The sequence below is a fragment of the Mobula birostris genome, chromosome 8 (genome assembly GCF_030028105.1).
Source record: "Mobula birostris isolate sMobBir1 chromosome 8, sMobBir1.hap1, whole genome shotgun sequence".
NCBI lineage: Eukaryota > Metazoa > Chordata > Chondrichthyes > Myliobatiformes > Myliobatidae > Mobula > Mobula birostris.
In genome coordinates this window covers 153,242,338-153,265,975 of record NC_092377.1, presented here as the reverse complement: position 1 = coordinate 153,265,975, position 23,638 = coordinate 153,242,338, and the positions used below count along the sequence as shown (strand labels likewise).

The following is a 23,638-nucleotide window of genomic DNA, read 5'->3' as shown; positions in this document are numbered from 1 at the left end:
CATCAAGTCGTCAGAAGATCGTGTTGGCTTTCAGACAGCATCTATACCGGGGGAATAAGCAATCGACGTTTCGGGCTGAGACTCTTCATCAGGACTCATGAAGAAAGGAATGAAACAGTTGCCTGAAATGTCAAATGTTTGCTCCCCCTCCATAGATGCTGCCTGACTTGCTGAGCTCCTCCAGCATTTAGTGTGTGTTTTAGCTGACACAGCCTGTTTTAAGGCACGGATTGTTGGTGTGAGACCAGAATCAGTGCTCCAGTGTAATTCCCTAACTTTAAATTGGCCACGGATGAGATGTATAGCCTTAGTTGAACATCACAGCCAAACAATGGTACCCCAGCACTTCAGCACACCATTTGTATTGCACTGCACTGCTAGGTTACATATGGTACTTTGATCTTGTCAATGCATCTTGCACCACCAGAAATGGAGATGAGAGAACTGCCAACAGAATTCTCAATATAGAAGTATTCTTTATTAAATTCATTCAGGGAACTTGGCAGGAGCTTCCATACCTGATGATAGTTCTGTGAAAAGTCGTGGTGTCCTTGGTGACGAGAAAATCAGGAAGGGGGATTAACTCAGATTATATCCGGGTTCTTGCTGCTTTAAACTTTGAAGAGCTTTGGCCTCCCAGAGGTCAGCTCTTCCCAGAGGTGTAGATTAAAACTATTTCTATTAGAAATATTTCTGCTGAGTGCAGTTCTGGCTTGTTTCGTTTTAATGGACTCTTGTCTGTTCTGTGTTTAATGATTTCAGGAATGGACGCACCCCTATGACACGTTCAACATGCACTCATTGGAGAACTCCTTGATTGACATCTTGCAGAATGAGCAGGAACCACTTAAAAGTGAGTCCCATGGAAACACATGGCTCTCCTTTCTCGTGCCTCCCTCCTTTCTGTTCAATCGCAGACACCCGCTGAGTGGTAACCTCTTGATGGCGCTTGTTGGATGAATTGACCTTGCTTTTTTCTCTGACATTATTGCATCTATTTCATTGTGATAGCGCGAAAGAACAATTGTCTTCTTACAGCCCATTGGACATAATACGGTAGTCAATAGAGTCACCGATTTATTTATTTATCTGTTGAGGTACAGCACAGAACAGACACTTCTGGCCCAACAACCCACCTATTTAATCCTAGCCTAATCACGGGGCAATTTACAGTGACCAATTAACCTACTAACCGGAACATCTTTAGACCGTGGGAGGAAAATGGAGCACCCGGAGGAAACCAATGTGATCACGAGGAGAACGTACAAACTCCTTACAGGCTGTGGTGAGAATTGAACCTGGGTCACTGGTTCTGTAAAACGTGCTAACCACTACACTACTGTCCCCCCCCTTCCCCCCCCTACAGAAACCCACTGGGTCTATGTCAGTCTTTTGAGTACCTATTTACCCTCATCCTACATTAATCCCTTCAGCACTCTGCCCTCCCCTCCCCGCCCAAAATCCTCCACCACTCACCTACCCACCACGGACAATTTACAGAGGCCAGTTAACCTACTAGCCCGCACACCTTTGTGGTTGTTGGAGGAAGCCGAGCCACCCGAAGGAAAAGCCCACGGTGTCAGAGGGGAGAGCGTGCAAGCTTCACACAGGCAGCGCTAGAGATTGAGATCCAACCCCAGCCTCTGGAACAGTATGGTAGCAGCTCAGGAATGGCCTTGAGACCTGACCACTTCAGCTCAGTTGACAATGATTCCATTTCCATTGGTGGTTTTAGCAAAGATGTCGCTGACCCTTTTATTTTTGGCTCTTACCTGTCTTGTTGCTCCCCACTAGTCATGTGCTTGGTAGAAGGCCAGTCCCCTGAGCAGGTGTTGTCCTTCCAAGCCTCTTCCTTACAGGAGCAACTTGGCTCCTTTCGATGACCATGGCAGGAAGTTCAGAGTCTTTGAGAAAGCTGCCCAGCCCACTACCATTTTGAAACCTCTCAACACAGAATGAGGCTATTCAACCCTTCCGACAAATCTCCTCTTAATCTGATGGGCTGTGAGAAAAAAGACCCAGATATTGCGACATAATAATGTCCCAAGGATCCTGTTAAACCTCATCTCCCTATAACGAGTTGCCTTGTTACCTCAACTACTTGTATTAGGTTCTTTTGTAGGGTGGCACAGTGGCATAATTTCAGTTCCTCACAGCTCCAGCGACCCAGGTTCGATTCTAACCTCAGGCACTTTATATTCTGTCTGGGTAGCCTCCAACCTGTTGGCATGAACATTGACTTCTCAAACTTTTGCTAATGCCCCACCTCCCTCTTGTACCCCATCCGTTATTTATTCATATACACACATTCTTTCTCTCTCTCCTTTTTCTCCCTCTGTCCCCCTCACTATACCCCTTGCCCATCCTCTGGGTTTTCCCCCCCTCCCCCTTTTCTTTCTCCCTAGGCCTCCTGTCCCATGATCCTCTCATATCCCTTTTGCCTATCACCTGTCCAGCTCTTGGCTCCATCCCTCCCCCTCCTGTCTTCTCCTATCATTTTGGATCTCCCCCTCCCCCTCCCACTTTCAAATCTCTTACTAGTTCTTCCTTCAGTTAGTCCTGACGAAGGGTCTCGGCCCAAAACGTCGACTGTACCTCTTCCTAGAGATGCTGCCTGGCCTGCTGCGTTCACCAGCAACTTTTATGTGTGTTGCTCAGGCACTTAACAAGTAGAATTTTTTATTTTTTTGTTCTCCCTGTGACTAGGTGGACTTTCCCCGGTGTTCTGGCTTCCTTCCACATCCAAAAGATGACAAGAGGCATAGATCAAGTGGATAGCCAGAAAAATTTTCACAGGGTGGACATTTAGTAAGGCAGTTGACAAAGTCCCACACGGGAGGTTGGTCAAGAAGGTTCGGTTGCTCGGCATTCAGGATGAAGTAGTAAATTTGATCAGGCATTGGCTTTGTGGGAGAAGCAGAGAATGGTGGTAGATGGTTGCCTCTCTGACTTGAGGCCTGTGCCTGGTGGAGTGCTGCAGGATCGGTGCTGGGTCCGTTCTTGTTTGCCATCTATATCAATGATCTGAATGATAATGTGGTTAACTGGATCAGCAAATTTCCTGGATGACACCAAGATTGGGGTGTAGTGAACAGTGAGGTAGGCTACCTTGGCTTGCAGTAGATCTGGGCCAGCTGGAAAAATGAGCTGAAAAATGGCAGATGAAATTTAATGCAGATAAGTGTTAGGTGTTGCACTTTAGTAGGATAAACCAGGGTAGGTCTTAAACAGTGAATGGTTGGGCACTGAAGTGCGTGGTAGAACAAAGGAATCTGGGAATCGTTCATTGAAAGTGGCACCACATGCAGATAGGGTTGTAAAGAAAGCTTTTGGCATATTGAAACACACAAAATGCTGGAGGAACTCAGCAGGCCAGGCAGCATCAGGTTGAAGGATCTCCGCCCAAAATGTCGAATGTACTCTTTTTCCATAGATGCTGCCTGGCCTGCTGAGTTCCCCCAGCATTTTGTGTGTGTGTGTGTGTGTGTGTGTGTGTTGCTTGGATTTCCAGCATCTGCAGATATTCTCGTTTGGCACATTAGCCATCGTAAATTGAAGTATTGAATACAGGAGATGGGATGTTATGTCGGAGTTGTATAAGACATTAGTGAGGCCTAACTTGGAGTTTTATGTGCAGATTTGGACACCTACCTAGAGGAGGCTGTGAATAAGGTATAAAGAGTACAGAGAAAATTTGCAAGGATATTGCCAAGTCTGGAGGACCTGAGTTATAAGGAAAGGTTAAATAGGTTAGGACTTTATTCCTTGGAATGTATAAAATTAAGAGGAGATTTGATAGAGATGTACAAAATTATGAGGGTTATATTAGGGTAAATGCAAGCAGGCTTTTCCACTAAGGTTGGGTGGGATTAGGGCTGGAGGTCATGGGCTAAGGGTGAAAGTTGAAAAGTTTCAGGGGACCATGAAGGGAAATTTCTTTGCTCAGAGGGCCGTGAGTGTGTGGACCGAGCTGCCAGTGCAAGTGGTGCAAGCAAGCTCGATTTCAACGTTTAAGAGAAGCTTGGATAGGTAAATGGATGGTAGAGGTATGGAGGGCTATAGTTCCAGTGCAGGTCGATGGGAGTAAGCAGTTTAATTGGCTCGACTTGGACTAGATGGGTAGAAGGGCCAGGTTCTGTGCTGTACTTTTCTACGACTCTTTGACTCCATACGTCTAATACGAGGGAGCATCATTTTAAGATGATTGGAAGAAAGTGTGGGGTGGATGTTAGAGGTACTTTTTTTTACACGGAGAGTGGTGTAAGTGTGGAACTCCCTGCCAGCGTGGTGGTAGAGGCAGATACATTAGGGACATTTACGAAACTCTTAGGCACATGTTTGATAGAAAATTGGAGGGGTTTGTAGGACGGAAGTGTTTAGATTCATCATAGAGTAAGTCAAAAAGCCAGCACAAAATTGCGGGACAAAGTGTTTGTACTGTTCTGTTCTGTTCTGTGCTGCGTCTCAAGGACAAGTGGGTTGATTAGCCGCTGATTTTAGAGTAGGTGAAAATGTCAGCACAGTATTGTGGGCCAAAGTGCCGTGACAGGAATGCAGACAAATCTGTGTTGTAAAGCCAAATTTGTTTTCGTAAAGCTTTTTACGGCAAGTGATCTGTCACACTCATCAGCTCAGGCCTCTGCATTTATTTCCTAGTTGGTTCTTAAATACCATCTGAAATAGCCTTGCAGACTGTGTAGTTCAAGAGCAATTAGGAATGGTTACAGAATCTGGCAGTTTATCAGTAATATACACTCAGTGGCCACTTTATTAGGTAGCCCCTGTACCTAATAAAGTGGCCACTGAGTGTATGGTTGTGGTCTTCTGCTGCTCTGGTCCATCCACTTCAAGGTCCAATATGTTGTGTATTCAGAAATGCTTTTCTGCACACCACTGTGGTTATTTGAGTTACTATCACCTTCCTGTCAGCTTGAACTAATCTGGCCATTCTCCTCTCACCTCTCTCAGTAATACTGTGTTTTCACCCACAGAGCTGCCACTGACTGAATGTCTTTTTTATTTGTTCTTTGCAACATTCTCTGTAAACTCTAGAGATTGCTGTGCATGACAATCCAGGAGATCAGCAGTTTGTGAGATACTCAGATCACCCCATCTGGCACCACAGTCATTCCACGGTCAAAGTGACTCGGATCACATTTCTTCCTCCCATTTTGATGTTTGTTCTGAGCAACAAGTGAACTTTCTGACCACATCTGCATACTTTTACACATTGAGTTGCTGCCACATGATTGGCTGATTTGATATTTGCATTAATGAGCAGTTGTTGCTAATAAAGTGGCCACTGAGATCATGACATTTTGTTGTATTGTGGTGGCAGTACAGTGCAAGACTTAGAAATTACTATAAATTACATTAAATGAATAAACAGTACAATTGAGTAGTTGGGAGGAAATGTTCATGGGTTTGTGGACTGTTCAGAAATCTGTTGCTGGAGGGGAAGAGGCATTGAGTGTGTGGTTTTGGGCTCCTGTACATCCTCCCAGTTGGTTAGTAATGAGAAGAAGGCACGTCCCAGATGGTGAGGGTCCTTCATGATGGATGCTGCCATCTTGAGTCACCACCCTTGGAAGATGTCCTCAATGGTGGGGAAGGTTGTACTTGTGATGAAGTTTGCTGAGGAAGAAGTATTGAGGGAATGGGATTGCTCAGCAAACTGGCATAGACTCAATGGGCCGAATGTTCTTCTATGTTTTAAGGAAACATTAAGATATAGATAAGTTTGAAAGAGTATAGAGAAAATTTACAAGGATGTTGTTGGGTCTGGAGGACCTGAACTATAAGGATAGATTGAATAGGTGAGGACTTTATTCCTTACAGTGTAGAAGACTGAGAGGAGATTTGATATCCAAAATTATGAGGGGTATGATAGGGTAGAAGACTTTTTCTTCTGAGTTTGGTGGGACTGCAACCAGAGGTTATGGGTTAAGGGTGAAAGGTGAAAAGTTTGAGGGGAACATGAGGAGAAACTTCTTCACTCAGAGAGCTCTGAGAGTGTGGAATGAGCTGCCAGCACAAGTGGTGCATGCCAGCCTGATTTCAACATTTAAGAGGAGTTTGGATTGGTACATGGATGGTAGGGTATGGAGGGCTATGGTTCTGGTGCAGCTTGATGGGAGTAGCAGTTCAAATGGACTGGCATGGACCAAGGGGCCTGTTTCTGTGTTGTACTTTGCTATGACTCTTTGACTCCATAATATGAATCTCAAACAAGATTGAATACTGAACCATATATAGGGCAGATGACTTAGAGTTTGGCCAGGGGTGTTGGTTTTAAGGAGAGTTTTGAAGAATAAGAAGGGGTTTGGGTTTGACACTTAGTGCATTTTCTGCCAATGATGAAGTCTGTAGTAGGAAGGAGGAAGGAGTGATGCAGCTTGTCACTAGACAATAATTGAATGGTCCAGACATAGAGGCAAGAGTGTCTCCCTCTAGTCATATTGGATTTCAGCCCCATCTCATTCCTCACTTGGTTTCAATAGGTACATTTAATGTCAGAGAAATGTATACAATATACATCCTGAAATTCTTTTTCTTCGGAAGCATCTGAGGGTTTAACACAATAAGGAATGTGCAATCAACTGCTGACCATCTCTTTTCCACAGGTCGATCTGCTCTCTTTCCTGTGGAAGATGGCTTCCTTGACAACAGCCAGGGTGACCAGTCTCTATCTTCTGGCTTGAACTCCCCAGCTCTGAGTCAGAATGGAAAGCAAGGAGAACGGTATTCCCGAAAGGTTTTTGTCGGCGGTTTGCCCCCTGACATCGATGAAGGTGAGATAAATAGTTCTGGTCCCTGATGCAGGGGATTCCCTTTGTTTATTGAGCTCTCCGGAGGATAGACAATGACATATAATGTTCTTCCTTCTGGGCTTACATGTTCAGTAGCACTGGAGAAAGTGTCTACTTCCATATTATTGAGTAGGTGTCTACTTATCTGCTAGTGTCTGTTCTGCTCAGTGGTTCTGGGGTCATTGGCTTGTTAAAAGACTGAATTAACAAGGAAAGGGTTTTGCTCAGAAAATATCTGACCATTTTGCTTCAGATTGTTGACAGGAATGTGAGTAAAGGAATTTGTGTTGAATTGTCTGTGCATGGGAAGGTCATAGGGAGATGCAGCATGGAGAGAGAGGCCCTTTGGCCCATCTACTTTGTGCCTGCCTAATCATTCACAGTTATCCCACATTGGTCCTGTTATTTAATTCCCTCAACCGGAGGCCCAGAGGCAGCCTGACCTGGGGCTGGAGGTGTCCCTGTGTGAGAGTGAGTGGTTGGGAATGGGGCTTATCTTGCTGCTGTTGGTGCTGTTTGTGTTGTTGTGATATTGGCGCTGGAAGGTGTGGCAAGACGTGGGCTGCCACCCCCCACATCCTTGGCTGTGTTGGTCACTAATGCAAAGCACACTGTGACTGAACAGTTTCATCAACCCCTTCACATTTTGCCACTCCCTGACACTCCAAGGGCATTTACTTACTGCCCATTACACCGCTGGCATTTAGGGTAGCAGTGAAAGTCCTCCGTCCTTAGTGGTGTTCAAGGGTTCCTTTTATCACGTGAGTAGTTTCCTCTCGGTTATCATTACTGTCAGTCGTGCAAGTCCTGGCTGGAGACTCAGGAATAGCGTCGCACTCCGGTGCAGGAGGATTCTTCATTGCTGTTTCTGTAACAGTTTTGTTTTCTGACCAGTCAGGGTTGCTCGCCCTGAGCTGAACCCTCGAACCTGGAGGACCAGTGGACCTTCTCTTCGTCTGGCCTCTACCCTTTGACCTGTTTGGCATGGGTGACCCTACCGAGAGCCAAAGCACAAAGCCCCGACACCAGCCGGCATAGCCTTCTGAGTAATTGAGGCACGCAAGCCTCCAAACCCTACGAAAGGTTGTGGTCCTCTTGGAGGAAGGGCATTTACAAAGGCCAATCAACCTCCAAACCGGAACAGGAATGACGAGCAATACAGCATGGATACAGACCCTTCGGCCCAACCAGTCCATGCCGACCACAGTGCCCACCCAGTTCGTCCCGATTTCCTGCGTTCAGCCCATATCCCTCCATTTTCCTCTCCAAACGCTTCTTAAATGATGCTTCCATCACTTCCCCCTGGCAGCTCAGCTAGATACTTGCCACCCTCTGCATGAAGTTATTCCTCAGCTCCATTTTAAATCTTTCCCCTCTCACCTTTGGAATGGGGGAGGAAAGCTGTGCAAAGTTCGCGCAGGTGGCACCCTGGGTGGGGGGGGGGGCGCGGTGGTGGGTACAGGATTGAAGTCAGGTCTCCGGTACCACAAGGAGTAGCTCTGCTGTCTATGTCACTCTGTCTAGTCATTAAACAAATAGCACTCATCAAAGACTCACTGACCCTTGACCCTGTCAAAGTACAGTCACAAAGAGTGCCGCTTACTCCTGCGCGAAAATCCCATATTGTGACAGCACGATGCGAACCACCGAGTATGCCCAGTTGCCAGGCTTCACTGCAGAGGCTGAATGAATTTATGCTCTGCTGTTGCTTCCCTGAGACTTTAATAAGAAGGAATAACTAGTCCCGTCAACAATAGCTTGTTTAAATTTATTGTATGGGCGTAGATACCCAGGGGATCAATGTCATGAGAATTATCTTTTTTGCAACAGCAGCACAGTACAGGACAAACTTTAAACTTTAGTAAGACATACAGTACTGTGTAAAAGTCTTGGGTACACATATATAGCTTGTAGTAATTTTATCTATTGCACTGTACTGCTGCTGCTGCAAAATACAAATTTCATGACATCTGTGAGTGATGATAAACCTGATTCTGATATGGGTCTCTGTTGTGGACTGAAAATGGGAAGGGGACAGGGAGAGGGGAGGGAGCAGGAAGCACCAGAGAGACATTCTGTAATGATCAATAGACCAACTATTTGGAATCAAATGACTGTGCCTGGTGTATCAGAGCTGGGTGTTAGTGCACCCACACCACCATCCCCCCCCCCCCCCCCCAATCCTGGTACTCCTCCTCTGCCACCTGTCCCGCGGCACTCCACCCTCGACATTCCCAACATCCTTTGCTCCTGCCAGATTTATAAACTTGCTCTCCGCTCCACGAATACAGTACTGTGCAAAAGTCTTAGGTACCCTAGCTACATATATGTGCTTAAGGCTCTTGCACAGTGCTTATAGGGGCAGAATTAGACCATCCAGCCCATCAAGTCTGCTCCACCATTCGATTACTTAGAGTCTCTGTCACTATTACTACGACAGCAGAGTCAGTCACGTGGAACTCTACAACTGGAAGAAACAGCTGAAGGAGATCTTCCACTCCTTCCATCGTGGAGACTTGCTCCCCAGTCAAGTGGGCATGTGTTTAGAACCTGGAACAGTACAGCAGAGGGAAAGGTCCTTCAGGCCATGGTGTCTGCGTCGAACATGTTGCCAAATTAAACGAAAGCTGTTCTGCCTGTATGTGATCCATGTCCCTTGCATGTTCATCCAAAAGCCTCTTAAGTATCTCTGTCATATCGACTTCCATCACTGACCCTAGTAACACGCACAAAATGCTGGAGGAATGCTTTGCATCTGCAGGTTTTCTTATGTTTGTGATTTACTAACCCTGGCAGCCTGTTCCAGGCACCCATCATTCTCTGCATAAAACAAAAAGACTTGCCTCACACAACAATTTGAAGCATTCTCCCTCATCTTAAGCTTATGTCCTCTAGCACTGGGTGGAAGATTTTGACTGCCTACCATATCTGCGTCCCTCATAATTGTTATAAACCTCTATCAAATTTCCCCTCTGCCTCCCACGTTCCAGAAAAATCAGCCCAAGTTTGCCCATCTTCTTCGTGTACCTCAGTCCTTCTAGGCCAATCAGCATCCTGGTAAACCTCTTCTGTACCCTTCCCAAAGCCCCACTGTTCACTTCACCAGGCATTTTCAAATTTTAACATAGATTTCTTACTTATGTTTCCTGTGGTGCAGGAGTCTAAGACTAGAGGACACAGCCTCAAAATAGAGGGGTGTCCTTTTAGAATGGGGATGAGGAGGGATTTCTTATGTAGCGTGTGGTGCGTGGTGAATCTGTGGAATTCGTTGCCACAGGCGGATGTGGAGGCCAAGTCATTGGTTGTATTTAAGGCAGGGGTTGATAGATTCCTTGTGCGTGCGTTGCGAATGATGAGGATCACCGACGTCCTTGGGTGGGTGAATTTGGATGTCGTGACTTGCACATGTTTGATTACAGTGAGGGAGAATTGTGCAGGTCGTCCTGCCGTCCTAGTCCATCTGAATCCAGTGGCAGGACGAGAGTCAAGATGACTGGAGACAGGTCAGGATGCAGTGGTTGGCCAGGGAGATCTACGTGTCTTGCCGTGCTCTTTGCGCTCCTCAGCGCGTGCTGTGAAACACCTTCCTGCCCGTTGAACCGGCTGGTGGCTTCCTCTGCGCAGTCTGCCGAATCCAGACCACATGCTTTGGGTAGACGAGCCCGAAGTCACCGAGGGTTCCAAAAAAAAACTGCAACGGCTACCCTTGCCTGGTTTGGTCGGCCTGTTGGAGCCGTTGCCCAGGGTGTGGCCGCTGTTGTGTGCAAACAGTTCACTTGGAGTCACGGGTGCGAGCTGACGGCCCGGTGAGGACCGAAGGTGGAGGATCTACCTCAGAAGGTACGGCAGGTCTTCACACCAGAGGGGCTACCTCTCCCTGACACCCCGTACACCCGTCTTGATTAGTCAGGGCATAAAGGGATACAGAGAGAAGGCAGGAGATTGGGGCTGAGAGGGAAAATGGATCAGCCGTGATGAAATGGTGGAGCAGACTCAATGGGCCAAATGGCCTAATTCTGCTCCTATATCTTACGGTCTTAACATATTTAACATAAATTGTACATGACTTGTACAACAAAATAAACAAAGATATTTGCATAGTAATGCAGTAAATGATTGCAAGGTATTTCCAATAAGTCAGGTTTATTGTCATTTAACTATATACATGTCTTTAATGCATATAACCATATAATATAGAGAGAAAGGAGACAATGTTTCTCTGAACTAGGGTGTAAAGCACATAACACAGAAAACTCTACATTGTCTTTTCCACTGTCAGGTTAATGGGGTCAGATGCTGGGAGGAGGATGTGGCCTTGCTCCCACTATCTTCTGAGGAAAAGTCTGAAACTATTTTGAAGATGGAGGCAGGAGGACTCGGCAAGCAATGAGCTGATAGGTTATCGGGGATAGATGTGTGGCTGAGTTGAGTGTACTGTCAGATCAGACTTGAACTTATTAACAAGGTGAGCTTGGTTGGGCCTCGGTGGCCTACTGCTGTTCCCGGTGCAAACTGTCTGGCGTCCACTCCAGACTGGGCCTTGCTCGTCTATTAAATACGAGCAAGATCGTACTTCAATGGATGGTAATCCACTAAATATATCTGCGTAAAAGTGGATCACAAGCTAAAAATGAACGAGCGTTTCTGTTTAGCAGAAAGGCCACGAGCAGTGTCTGTTTTTCAAGTGTTGGGGCATAAATTGGGAGAATTTGAAGAATTGGAGGAGGCTGTTCAGCCTGTTGTGTTGAATCTGTGTTTATAGTCTGTGTAAGTGGGTTACCATCCATTGAAGTATGATCCTGCTTGTTTTTAGTAGCTGAAGGAGAAGTCAGAAAGTAATAGTAGATGGTTGTCTCTCTGACTGGCGGACTGTGACTAGTGGTGCGCCACAGGGGTCAGCACCTCGACTGGACTTCGTGAATCGCAGGCCAAGGACAGGAGTTGCGATGTTATGTTGAAGTTGTGCAAGACGGTGGTGAGGCCTGATTTGGAGTATTGTGTGTGGTTCTGGCCACCCACCGACAGGAAAAAATAGCAATAAGCTTGAAAATGTACAGGGAAAAATTACAAGGGTATCGCTGGAACTTGAGAACCTGAGGTGGAGGGACAGGTTGGAGAGGCTGGGACCTCATTCCCTGGGGTTTAGGAGAGTGAAAGGTCTTACGGAGGTATCCACAATTATGAGGGGTACAGATGGGGTGAATGCATGCAGGCTTTTCCCCTCAGGTTGGCTGAGACTAGAACTAGAGGTTGAAAGGTGAAATATTTGAGGGGGAACTTCATTCAGCGGGTAATGCAAACGTGGAACAAGCTGCCTGTGGAAGTGGTGGTACGGTTCAGTTGCAACACTTAAGAGAATCTTGGATCGATACATGGATGAGAGGGGTTCAGGGCGGGATATGGCTCGGGCACAGGTGAAAGTTAAGATGGCACTGGTGAAACAAAGTGCTGCCATACTGACAGCAAACAAAACTACTGACTACTCTAGTAATCATACCTTTTCTCGAAAACAATCACTGCAATCGATAGCCTGTAACTTCCCTTTCGGGGATGAGCTTTTGAATTGCCTGTATGACTTGGCATTTTTGCAGTGTGAACTGAAGTCTTAAAGTGGCAGGGCGTTTGCAGCGTGGTGTGTGTGGGCTGAATTAAGGGGACTGGGATCCGATTTGAAGTGGGAGATCTGAAGCGGGGCAGAGCTGGGGTGGCAGGACCCGGGCCTGGAAGCGAGGAACGAGACGATGTGTGACCACTTTAAGCGCCGGGCCAGATTGAAAAGGTCAGGGTGTTGGAGCTGAAGGCCGAGGAACTGGCCGGTGCTCAGCTTGCTGCTCGGCGAGGCTTGCTCGACTCTGTGCTGAACTGGGGCTGTGGCTTTCAACTAGCGGGCTGCAGTAACGACTGGCTTCGTGGCTGTGATCTCACTTTCGTGAAATTTAGCTCTGAATGTTAATGCTTACTTTCTATTGTTTGCACCACTTTTTTGCGTGCATTTGGTATTTGATAGTCTTTTTTTATTGGGTTTCTTTGTTTTATGGCTGCTGGTAAGGAGACAAGTCCAAGGTTATATATAGTATACATACTTTGATAATAAATGTACTTTGTAATGGGACTAGACAGAAAATCAGATTGGCATGGACTAGATGGACCAAATGCCTGTTTCTGTGCTGTAGTACCCTATGACTCTAAAATTTATCAACCCCAGAGTTAAAGTTTGACACCGAGTCAATGAGCAGGAAAGAGTTCTGAAGTGCGGGCTCTCCCGGACAATTTGGGAAGTGGTCTGAGCAGAGGAGCTGAGGTGAGGGAGAAATGGACTTGAACTCACACCCTTCTTGTCTCTGTCTAGATGAGATCATCGCCACTTTCTGCTGCTTTGGTCAGCTGATGGTTGATTGGCCTCACAAGTCCGGCAGTAAATCCTACTTTCCACCTAAAGGTAAGGACATCTCACCTGACATCAGGTGTGAGCTGTATGTTCATCTGTGTGAAAAGAAGCTTGTGGCATAATGCATCATCAGTGGAGTGGGCAGCGTCTGGGTGAGGTAGGAAGCTGTAACGGTGTTGAATCCCTGGTTATTATTGTGCATGGGTGAATTGGGCAACGTTCTGGTGAGGTAGCAAGCTGTGATGGCTTTGAATCCCTGGCTAATTAATCCAATCCCTGGAATTGGACTAAATCGGCCGATCGTTCTTCTCCCTGCCCACAGCTGCTCTGAAGGTCTCTTCTCTGTACCTCCTTGATATTTTCCAGACTAAGTTCGATACCAGTCTTAGCCCTTAGAAGACAAAATCCAATTAATCTCCATCTTGAAAATCCAATCAATTCGCAACACCTATAGCTTATTGGGTCACTGAACTCCCTGCTTGGTTATTGTCGTGCTTTATGACTACGTGCCTAATCTTAGGATTATGCCTTTTAATTTACACTTTCCCAACTTTAGAAGTGCTTTCTCAATATTTAACCTATTCAACTGCTATCTTAGGCACGTTCTTGCCCATTATCTGTACAGTGTACCCTGCAATTCCTTGCAGTGCAACAATGCAACGCACACAAAAATAGTGGAGGAACTCAACAGATCAGGCAGCATCTATAGAAATGAATAAACAGTTGACGTTTCAGGCCTAGATCATCCTTCAGGACTGAGAAGGAAGGGAGAAAGATGCCAGAATAAAAAGCTGGGGGGGGAAGGTGGAGGAGGCTAGCTGGAAGGTGATGGGTGAAGCCAGGTGGGTGGGAAAGGTCGAGGGCTGGAGAAGAAGGAATCTGATAGGAGAGGAGAGTGGACTGTAGGTGAAAAGGGACGAGGAGGAGACCCAGGGTGAGAAGAAGTAAAAGGTCAGAATGGGGAATAAAAGAAGGGGGCCATATTGAGAACACTTTTTTACAGGAAAGAAAAACTGATATTCATGCCATCAGGTCGGAGGGTACCCAGATGTAATATAAAGTGTTGCTCCTCCATTCTGAGAGTGGCTGCATCTTGGCTCAAGAGGAGGCCATGGATCTTTCTATTTCCAGGGATCTCTGGTGTGTCACAACTACACATCATGCCTAGGGTCAGCATTCACAAGCACCTCAGGTTCTTGTAATTAAACATTGGTAATTGGTTTATTGTTGTTAATTGTACTGAAATACAGTGAAAAGTTTCTGTTTGCATATGCCATCCAGACAGATCATTCCATATACAAGTGCATTAGAGTCGTACAAAATGAGAAATTACAAAATGTAGCGTATAGTATTGCATTTACGGAGGAAGTACAGTGGAGGTGGACACAAAGTGCAAAGGCCATCACGAGGTAGATTCAGAGATTGAGAGTTCATCTTTCTAACACGATGTCCATTCAAGAGTTTTATAAAAGCCAGATTCAATGGTTCAATTTAATATCAAAGAATGTATATAGTATGTATCCTGAAATTCTTACTCTTTGCGGGCATCCACGAAACAGAAAAACCCAAAAGAATGAATGAGAGAAACCTCAAAGCCCCACCTCCCCCTCCCATGCACAAGGAGCAGCAAAAGCATCGATCCTCCCCCCACTTCAGCAAAAGCACCTCCCTCCCTCCCCTCACCATGCAAGCAATAGCAAAAATCCCCAAAGAGATCTTGGTCTAGAGTCCATCAAAAACTACAATCCATCCCAGCACTATGGTATCTCAGACAGGCTGTCTCTCACGAGTGAGGGAGAGAGAAATCTCTCCTGCAACAACGAGAGCGGGAGACCAGGCAACGCGCTTTTCTGAAGTGGAACTCCTTGGTTACAAGCTCTGCCCCACCTGTACCTAATATTTCTTCCAGTCCTGATGAAGGATCTTGGCCAAAAATGCAGACTGTTCATTGCTGCCCATAGATGCTTCCTGACATAATGAGTTACTCCAGCGTTTTATGTGTGTTGCAACAGATTTCCAGCATCTGCCAAATCTCGTTAGGTCCCTTTCTTTCTGTTGGACCAGATCATTTGCAATCTTAGAACTCTATTGTAACACTTTTCACCTCAGACGTTTGACGAAGTTTGGTATGGGCCCCCAAATCATAAGAACTTTCTACAGGGGCACAATTGAGAGCATCCTGACTGGCTGTATCACTTGCCTGGCATGGGAACTGTACTTCCCTCAATCGCAGGACTCTGCACAGAGTGGTACGGACAGCCCAGGCATCTGTAGATGTGAACTCCCCACAATTTAGGACATTTACAAAGACAGGTATGAAAAAAGGGCCTGAAGGATCATTGGGGACCTGAGTCACCCCAGCCACAAGCTGTTCCAGCTGCTACCATCCAGGAAACGGTACCACAGCTTAAAAGTCAGGACCAACAGGCTCCGAGACAACTTCTTCCAGCAGGCCATCAGACTGATTAACTCTCGCTGATTTGAGTGTATTTCTATGTTACGTTGGCTGCTCTTTTTATTATAAATTATTACAAATTACTGTGATTGCACATTGCACATTTAGACGGAGATGCAATGTGAAGATTTTTACTCCTCATGTATGTGAAGGATGGGAGAATTAAGGTCAATTGAATTCAATTCAGTTGATGACTTCATAATCATACCTGCTCCATCACATGAACCAGAACTGGGAGGAGAGCACATGGCCCATTATGCCTGCACTACCATTCACTAAGACCATGGCCGATCTGATTTATTGCCTCAGCTCCTCCCGCCCACCTGCTTCTGGTAACCTTTCACCCTTTGCTTATCACAAATATTTCCAACTCTGCCTTGTACTGAAAAATAAAACATTCACAATTTTGCTTCCAAAGGCGTTTTGAGGAAGAGAGTTCCGGAGTTTCAGGACCCCCCGAGAGAGAAACTTTCACCTCTTTTCTGTTTTAAATTACTTTTTGAACAGTGACCCCCCCCCCAGTTCTAGATTCCATAGGTGGGAACTTCCTCTCCACCGCTCAGGATCACTGTGGTGGCGTGGACACACAGTGCTGGAGAGACGGGTCATTCCTAACTTCTGCTGCCGGCATGAGCGGAGTTTGCACATTCTCCCTGTGACTGTGTGAGTTTCTTTCCACGTCCCTGAGATGTGTGGGTCAGTGGGTTAGCTGTCCACTGTAAATTGCTCCTGTTGTGTAGTGAAATGGTGGAATTTGTACGGATTTGGTAGGAGTGTGGAGTATATGAGTGGTGTAAGATTGGTTTGAAGTTAGACAGTGATCTACGCAGACTTAATGAGCTGAAAAGCCTGGTTCCATGCAATACGTCTTTCTAAATCCGTCCCTACTTTGTTCATCTGTACCCCTCCTTCAGTTTGTCCACTGCAGAATCAAGTTTAGTATCACTGGCATATATCATGAAAATTGGTAACTTTGCAGCAGCAGTACAATGCAATACATGATAATATAGGAAAAAACTCTGAATTACAGTAATATATACATGTATATCAAATAGTCAAATTAAATACTGTAAAACCAGATATAAAATAATAGTGAGGTAGTGTTCATGGTTGCAATGTCAATTCAGAAATCGGATGGCAGAGGGGAAGAAGCTGTTTCTAAGTCACTGAGTGTGTGCCTTCGGGCTTCTGTACCTCCTTCCTGATGAGAGAAGAGGGCATGTCCTAGGTGGTGGGGGTCTTTAATGACGGACGCCACCTTTTTGAGGCACTGCTTCTTGAAGATGTCTTGGACACTACAGAGGCTAGTGTCTATACCGGAGCTGACTAATTTTACAACTCTCTGCATCTTAATTCCGTCCTTTGCAGTAGCCCCCACCCCCGCCGCCCCCCATACCAGATGGTGATGCAGCTTCTCCGAATGTGTTGTGCAGTACCTCTGTAGAAATTTTTGAGTGTTTTAGGTGACGTTCCACATCTCCTCATGTGAGTAATCCTATTCCATCACACTTCCGAGTGGACTCGCATCTCCCGTAATCCGTAATGCTGTCATCCCACAACGCTGCTGCCCGTGGCCTTGATGCTCTGTCACATTCCAGTCACCCTCAGCACTACGTCCCTCGTCCTGTCGCATGCATTGCTCAGACCCTGCTGGTCCCATTTCTCCTGCCCGCTGCAGTGAACAGGGAACACTGAGGAAAGAAAATGTATCTTTGTACACGAGTACACAAGCCAAAATCCACAGGGGGCAGTGACTCTGGATTGAATTGAACTGTTTGGTCGCTGGATGCCACATTCTGATCTGTACCTGCAGTCACTGTTGCAGTCATAATATCAATATGCGTGGAAAGGATTTGGTCCAAATAGTGTCCCTGGCCGTGTCCTTGCAACAGAATCAGGTTTAATATCACCGGCATATGTTGTGAAATTTGTTGTCTTTATGGCAGCAGTACAATGCAATACACAAAGGGGAAAAACTATGAATTACTGTGAATATATACTATATATTATAAAATAGTTAAGTAGTGTAAAAATAGAAATAAAGATGTAGTGAGTTAGTGTTCCTGGGTTCAATATCCATTCAGAAATGGCAGAGGGGAAGAAGCAGTTCCTGAATCGTTGAGTGTGTGTCTTCAGGCTTCTGTACCTCCTCCCTGATGGTACCATCGGGAAGGACCTGATCCTGTGCAGATCAGTTGGCGGGGGTATTTGCAGACATGTTTAATCTCTCCTTGCCTCAGTCTGTGGTTCCTTCTTGCCTTAAGAAACCCACTATCATCCCAGTGCCCATGATAACGTGCCGTAACGACTGCAAAATAACATATCCCCTGACATTTGCCATCATGAGGAGCTTCAAGAGGCTGGTCATAGCATACAGTAATTCCAGCCTCCCAGAAAACCATCACTCACTGCAAATTGCATGCAGCCAAAACACAGATCTATGGCGCTCGTCATTTCTCTCTGGCTCTACGCTCGTGTACAGGTAACGACACCTGTACGTTCATCTACTGTTTAGTGAGTACAGCTCAAACTTCACTGCTATGATTCCAAGCAAACTCATGACCAACCTGTGGACCTGGGGGTCAACACTGGCCTCTGCAACTGATCCTAGACTTCCTGACCAGCAGACCGCAATCTGCAAAGATAGGCAATGACACCTCTGTCGCGATTATTCCAAACGTTGTTGCTCAGTAAGGTTGCCTCCTCAGCCCTTTACTCTACCCCATGTACACTCGTGACTGTTCTAAATCCATCTGCAAGTTCATAGACAATACCAGGGTGGTGGACCCCATCTCAAAGAGCAGTGAGTCAGAGTACAGGAAGGAAGTGTCATGACAACAACTTCTCCCTCAATGCCAGGAAAACACCAGGGCTGGTCACTGACTTCAGGAAGGGGAGGGTTGCACATGTTCCTGCCTACATCAATAGTGTTGAGTTTGAGAGTTGAGAACTTCACTTTCCTTGGAGGGAACATCACCACCAGCCTATCCTGGTCCAAGCACGTAGATGTCATGGCCAAGAAAGCTCATCAATGCCTCTAATTCCTCAGGAGGCTAAAGAAATCTGGCACGTCCCCATCGACACTTAAACAATTTTTGTCGATGCACCGTAGAAAGCATCCTATCTGGATGCATGAAGACTTGGTATGGTAACTGCTCTGCTTGTGACCGCAGGAATCTTCAGAGAATCGCACATCACAGAAACCAGCCAAACTTCTTGCTGCCTCAGTAAAGCAGCCAGCATAATCAAAGACTCTATCCACCCCAAACATTCTCTCTTCTTCTCTCATCCATCGGGCAGAAGATACAAAAGCCTGAAGGCACCATAGCTTTAGGCTCAAGGACAGCTTCGACCCCACTGTTATTATGCTACTAAATAGTTCCCCAGTCTGATAAAATGGACGCTTGACTTCACAGTCAATTTCTTGCTCCCTATTGTTTACCTGCACTGCATGTTCTCTGCAGCTGTTAGAATTTATTCTGCATTGTTATTGCTTTACCTTCTTCTACCTGAAATCGCTCTGTAACAATTTAATCTGTATGAACAGTGTGCAGGGCAAGCTTTTCATTAAATTTCAGTATGTGACCATGATATTCCAATCCCAGTTCTCCCATGTTATCCTGACGAATCCAGTACCCATCCGATTCCAATCAGACCTGATAACAGGAGCAGCAAGCTCTCCTCTCTGATGGATTTGAAGGGCCGGATACATCATGTAGCATCCCACTCATCCTGCTCACGGACTGTTTGTCCCACTCACGTCGAGGAGAAGGCTACTTAGCGCCCACGCCAGGACCCTCAAGACTCAAAAATGGTTCCTTTTCCCCAAACAGTAAAGCTGATCAATACCGTCACCCACTAACCCACTGCTCCACACCCCCAACCACCACTATATATCATATGCCACCCTTGGTGGAGGAGGAACACCTTGTATTCCATCTGGGCAGCCTCCAATATGATGGCATGAATATCGATTTCTCCTTCTGTTTTTAAAAAAAAAAAAAAAAAAAAAAAAAGTCCTTCTTTGTTCCCTTTTCTCCTGTTCCCCACTCTGGCCTCCGAACTCTCCTCACTCTCCTATCACCTCCCCTTGGTACCCCTTCTCCTATGGTTCACTCTCCTTTCCTATCAGATTCCTCCTTCTGCAGCTCTTTACCTTTCCCAGCCACCTCGCTTCACCCATCACCTTGGAGCTAGCCGCCTCCCTCCCCCCCCTCCCACCACCCTTTTTATTCTGGCGCAGTCCCCCCTTCCTTCTCAGACCTGAAGAAGGGTCTCAGACCGAAACGTTGACTGTTTATTCCCCTCCATAGATGCTGCCTGACCTGCTGAGCTCCTCCAGCATTTTGTGTGTGTCGCTCTGGTTTTCCAGCATCTGCAGAATCTCTTGTGTTTGTGATTAAGTGCTTTATCATTTCCTGTCAGTCACCCTATGCACAGCCACTGCTCTGCACAGCATCACTTTATGGACTCAGTCAATCTAAGCATATAAGCTGTTTTGTGTATTTATACAGTACTGTGTAAAAGTCTAGGGCATATATATATATATAGTGCCTAAGACTTTTCCACAGTACTGTGGTAACTTTAGACATTGCACTGTACTGCTGCCGCAAAAAAACCCAAATTTCTTGACATATATGAGTGATGATAAATGTGATTCTTTTATTCGTCACTGTTGTGGACAGAGTGGGAAGGGGGCAGGGAGAGGGGAATCATGGTTGGGGAGAGAGGAGAGAGCGGGAAGTACCAGAGACACATTCTGTAATAATCAATAAACCAATTGTTTGGAATCAAATGACCTTGCCTGGTGTCTCAGGGTTAGATGTGTCTGCACCCATGCCACCCCCTGCCCCTGGCACTCTTTCTCTGCCACCCGTCCTGCGATGCTCCACCCTCCCAGTATCATTTGCTCCCGCCAAGTTTACAAGCTCACTCTGTACTCCATGTTGACAAATACAGTACTCTGCAAAGGTCTTAGGCACCCTAGCTATACTTATGTGCCTAGGACTTCTGCACAATACTATACAAACAATCTATGTATATTAGTTACTTTGCATATTTATATTTATTGTGTTTTTTTAATATTATTGTGTTCTTTATCTTGTTATGTTTGTGCTGCATTGGATCCAGTGTGAGAATTATTTTGCTGTCCTTTACACTTGGGTACTGGAAATGACATTAAGCAATCTTGAATGGGAATTCCTGTCTCTGTTCTTTGGACATGAAAATAATAATTACTTTGGACTTAACACAATTTTTAAAACTGACATTGTAATTAAGTCGCAAATCAAGCTGTTAGTGTCATTGACTGATTCCTGTTGGTTTTGCAGGTTATGCTTTTCTGCTGTTTCAGGAAGAGTGTTCAGTTCAGGTTCTTATTGACGCCTGTTATCAAGATGACGGTAAACTCTACTTGTACGTTTCTAGCCGCACGGTTAAGGACAAACCGGTGAGTGAGACTTGCCGCTAACACTTCAAGTTTGTTGTCATAGGCGTGCATGTATTTGGTATAAGTGCCATGAAAACTTGCTTTTTGCAGCATCAGCATGGTACAGTACAAGCATAGGTAAACATAAAATAACATAAATGAGCATAAATTATACATACCAAAATAGGCATAAGTTGAGAGAAACAGAAATATAACCCGAGGTAAAATTAAGGATTTTCAAATCGGTTCAAGAACCTGATGGCAGTGGGGATGAAGCTCTTGTTGAACCTTGAGGTTCCTGTACCTGCTGGCAGCAATGAAGAGGGCGTACAGCCAGGTAATATGGGTCTTTAGTGATGGGTGTCACCTTCCTGAGGCACTGCCTTTTGTAGATGTCCTGGACTATGGGGCAAGCTGTATCTGTGATGGAACTGGCTGAGTCCATCACTCTGTATGCAGGGGGCGGAGGCTACTGCACAGGATCGAATTGAGCTGCAGAGAGTTGCAAACCCAGTCCGTTCCATCATGGGCACTTGCCCCCATGGGTATCCAGGACATCTTCCAGGAGTGGAGCCCCAGAAAAATGGCATCCATCATTAAGGATCCTCCCACCACCCTGGACATGCCCTCTTTGCATCAGGAATGCTGTAAAGAAGTCTGAAGGCACACGGTCAGTGATTCAGCTTCTTCCCTTCTACCATCCGATTTCTGAATGGACATTGAATCCCCAAATGCTGCCTCACTACTTTTATATTTCTATTTTTGCACTAATAACTACATTTAACTATTTTCTTTTTTTTTGCACAACCTATTTAATTTAGCTAATACATAACCTACTATAAATCAGTTTTATTCTCTATTATTATGTATTGCATTGTACTGTTGCCGCAAAGTTAACAAATTTCACGACTTCTGCCGGTGATATTAAACCTGATTCTGTGTAGCCTCTTGTCTTTCTGTACATTGAAGTTTCACTGCTGTGCCGCGACACAGTCAGAACCTATTGCAGAACTTGGTGTTTGAGTCGCTGTGTTGTCCTCCTGTAATAAGGAGGGATTCAATAGGCTGGGTCTGTTTTTCCTTGGAGCAGAGGGCTGAGGGGTGAGCTGACTGAGGTATGGAAGTTTATTAAGTGGGATAGAAAGTGTTGGTCAGTAATCATCTTTTACTTGTGATGGTTAGCTTGGATGTGAAGTTTTAGTTTTATCTTGGACATGAAGGACATAGCTTTCAGATGAGAGTTTGGATTTTCAGGAGGGATCTGAGGGGGAATTTTTTTTTTTTTGCACAGAATGTGATTGGAATCTGGATGTGGTGGAGGCAGGAATTTTCACATTTAACAAGCAGCTAGATGAAAACCAAGATTACATTGACCAGCCCTGTTAACTCCATGGAAAGTAAGTGGAAATAGCGAAGGATTTTGACCTCCTTGGTTCAAAGATTTGTATAGAAAGTAACTGCAGCCACAGAATTAAATGGCACTTTCTTCTGGGGGAGGACAGCAATGGCAAATTTAGATAAAATACTGAAGAGTAGAGACATAACATTGTCTACGAAGATCTGTTTAGTCAAGTCTATGTTATTTCCAGCTGTGATGTATGGGTGTGAGAGCTGGACTGTTAGTAAGGCTGAATACAAAGGAATCGACGCCTTTGAACTTGAATGCTGGAGAAAAGTGTTGAGTTTATTGGACAGCAAGAGGATCCAACATGTCAATTCTTGAAGAAATACAGCCAGACTGCTCACTAGGAGGCTTGATTATGAGACAAAAGCTCAAATATTTTGACCACATCTTGAGAAGACAGGATTCCCTGGAGAAAACTCTCATGTTAGGTAAAGCAGAAGGTAAAAGAAGGAGAGGACAACGATGGATAGATGATATTACTCAGACAATGCGTATGACCTTGGGGGATCTTAGAGGGAGTTTCCAACAAAAAGGCTTGGTGTGCAGGAGTTCATGAGATCACAAAGAGTCTGACTCGACTTAACGACTGAACAACAACATACACGAGCTGCTAGTTTGTCTGATGCTGCCTGACCCGCTGAGTTCTTCCATCATCTTGTTCATTGCTCCCTCCCTCCCTACCAGAGGAAGTGTAAGGCGCTCCTTCCCTCTGCTGGCCTGCGGGTAGCCCTTAGGCACGGTGTGTCACCTGCTCAGACCTGCAATCAGGGTCACGTGACACCACGGGAGCAGGTGGCGGATGGTTGTACGAGCAGCCAGTGCATATCACAAGTCCTGGTTATGTGACCACTGACACCAGGCAGACAATCTCTGAAGAGTATTGATAACGGCTGGGGTCACCCATCTTATAAAGACACTGCCCAGAAGACGGCAATGGCAAACCACTCCTGTAGAACAATTTGCCAAGTACAATGATGGTCAAAGACCACAATCATCCATGTCATACAAAAGGGCACATATCAAGTGAGTGATTTATTGATTGGTTGAGATACAGCATGGAGACGGCCCTTCGAGCCACATTGCCCAGCAACCCCCAATTTAACCCTCGGCTAATCACAGGTCTACCAACCGGTACATCTTTGGACTGTGGGAG

General features: G+C 45.7%; 1 protein-coding gene across 1 annotated transcript in view; it reads left to right on the top strand.

The window, feature by feature from the left end:
- Positions 1 to 23,638, top strand: part of LOC140201843 (cytoplasmic polyadenylation element-binding protein 2-like) — a 74,156-nt gene that overhangs the window by 25,645 nt on the left and 24,873 nt on the right. Inside the window, exons 2-5 of the mRNA XM_072266563.1 lie at positions 763 to 853; positions 6,624 to 6,791; positions 13,159 to 13,248; positions 20,983 to 21,101. Coding sequence (XP_072122664.1) covers positions 763 to 853; positions 6,624 to 6,791; positions 13,159 to 13,248; positions 20,983 to 21,101 — 468 coding nt within the window. The remainder of the gene's footprint in view (positions 1 to 762; positions 854 to 6,623; positions 6,792 to 13,158; positions 13,249 to 20,982; positions 21,102 to 23,638) is intronic.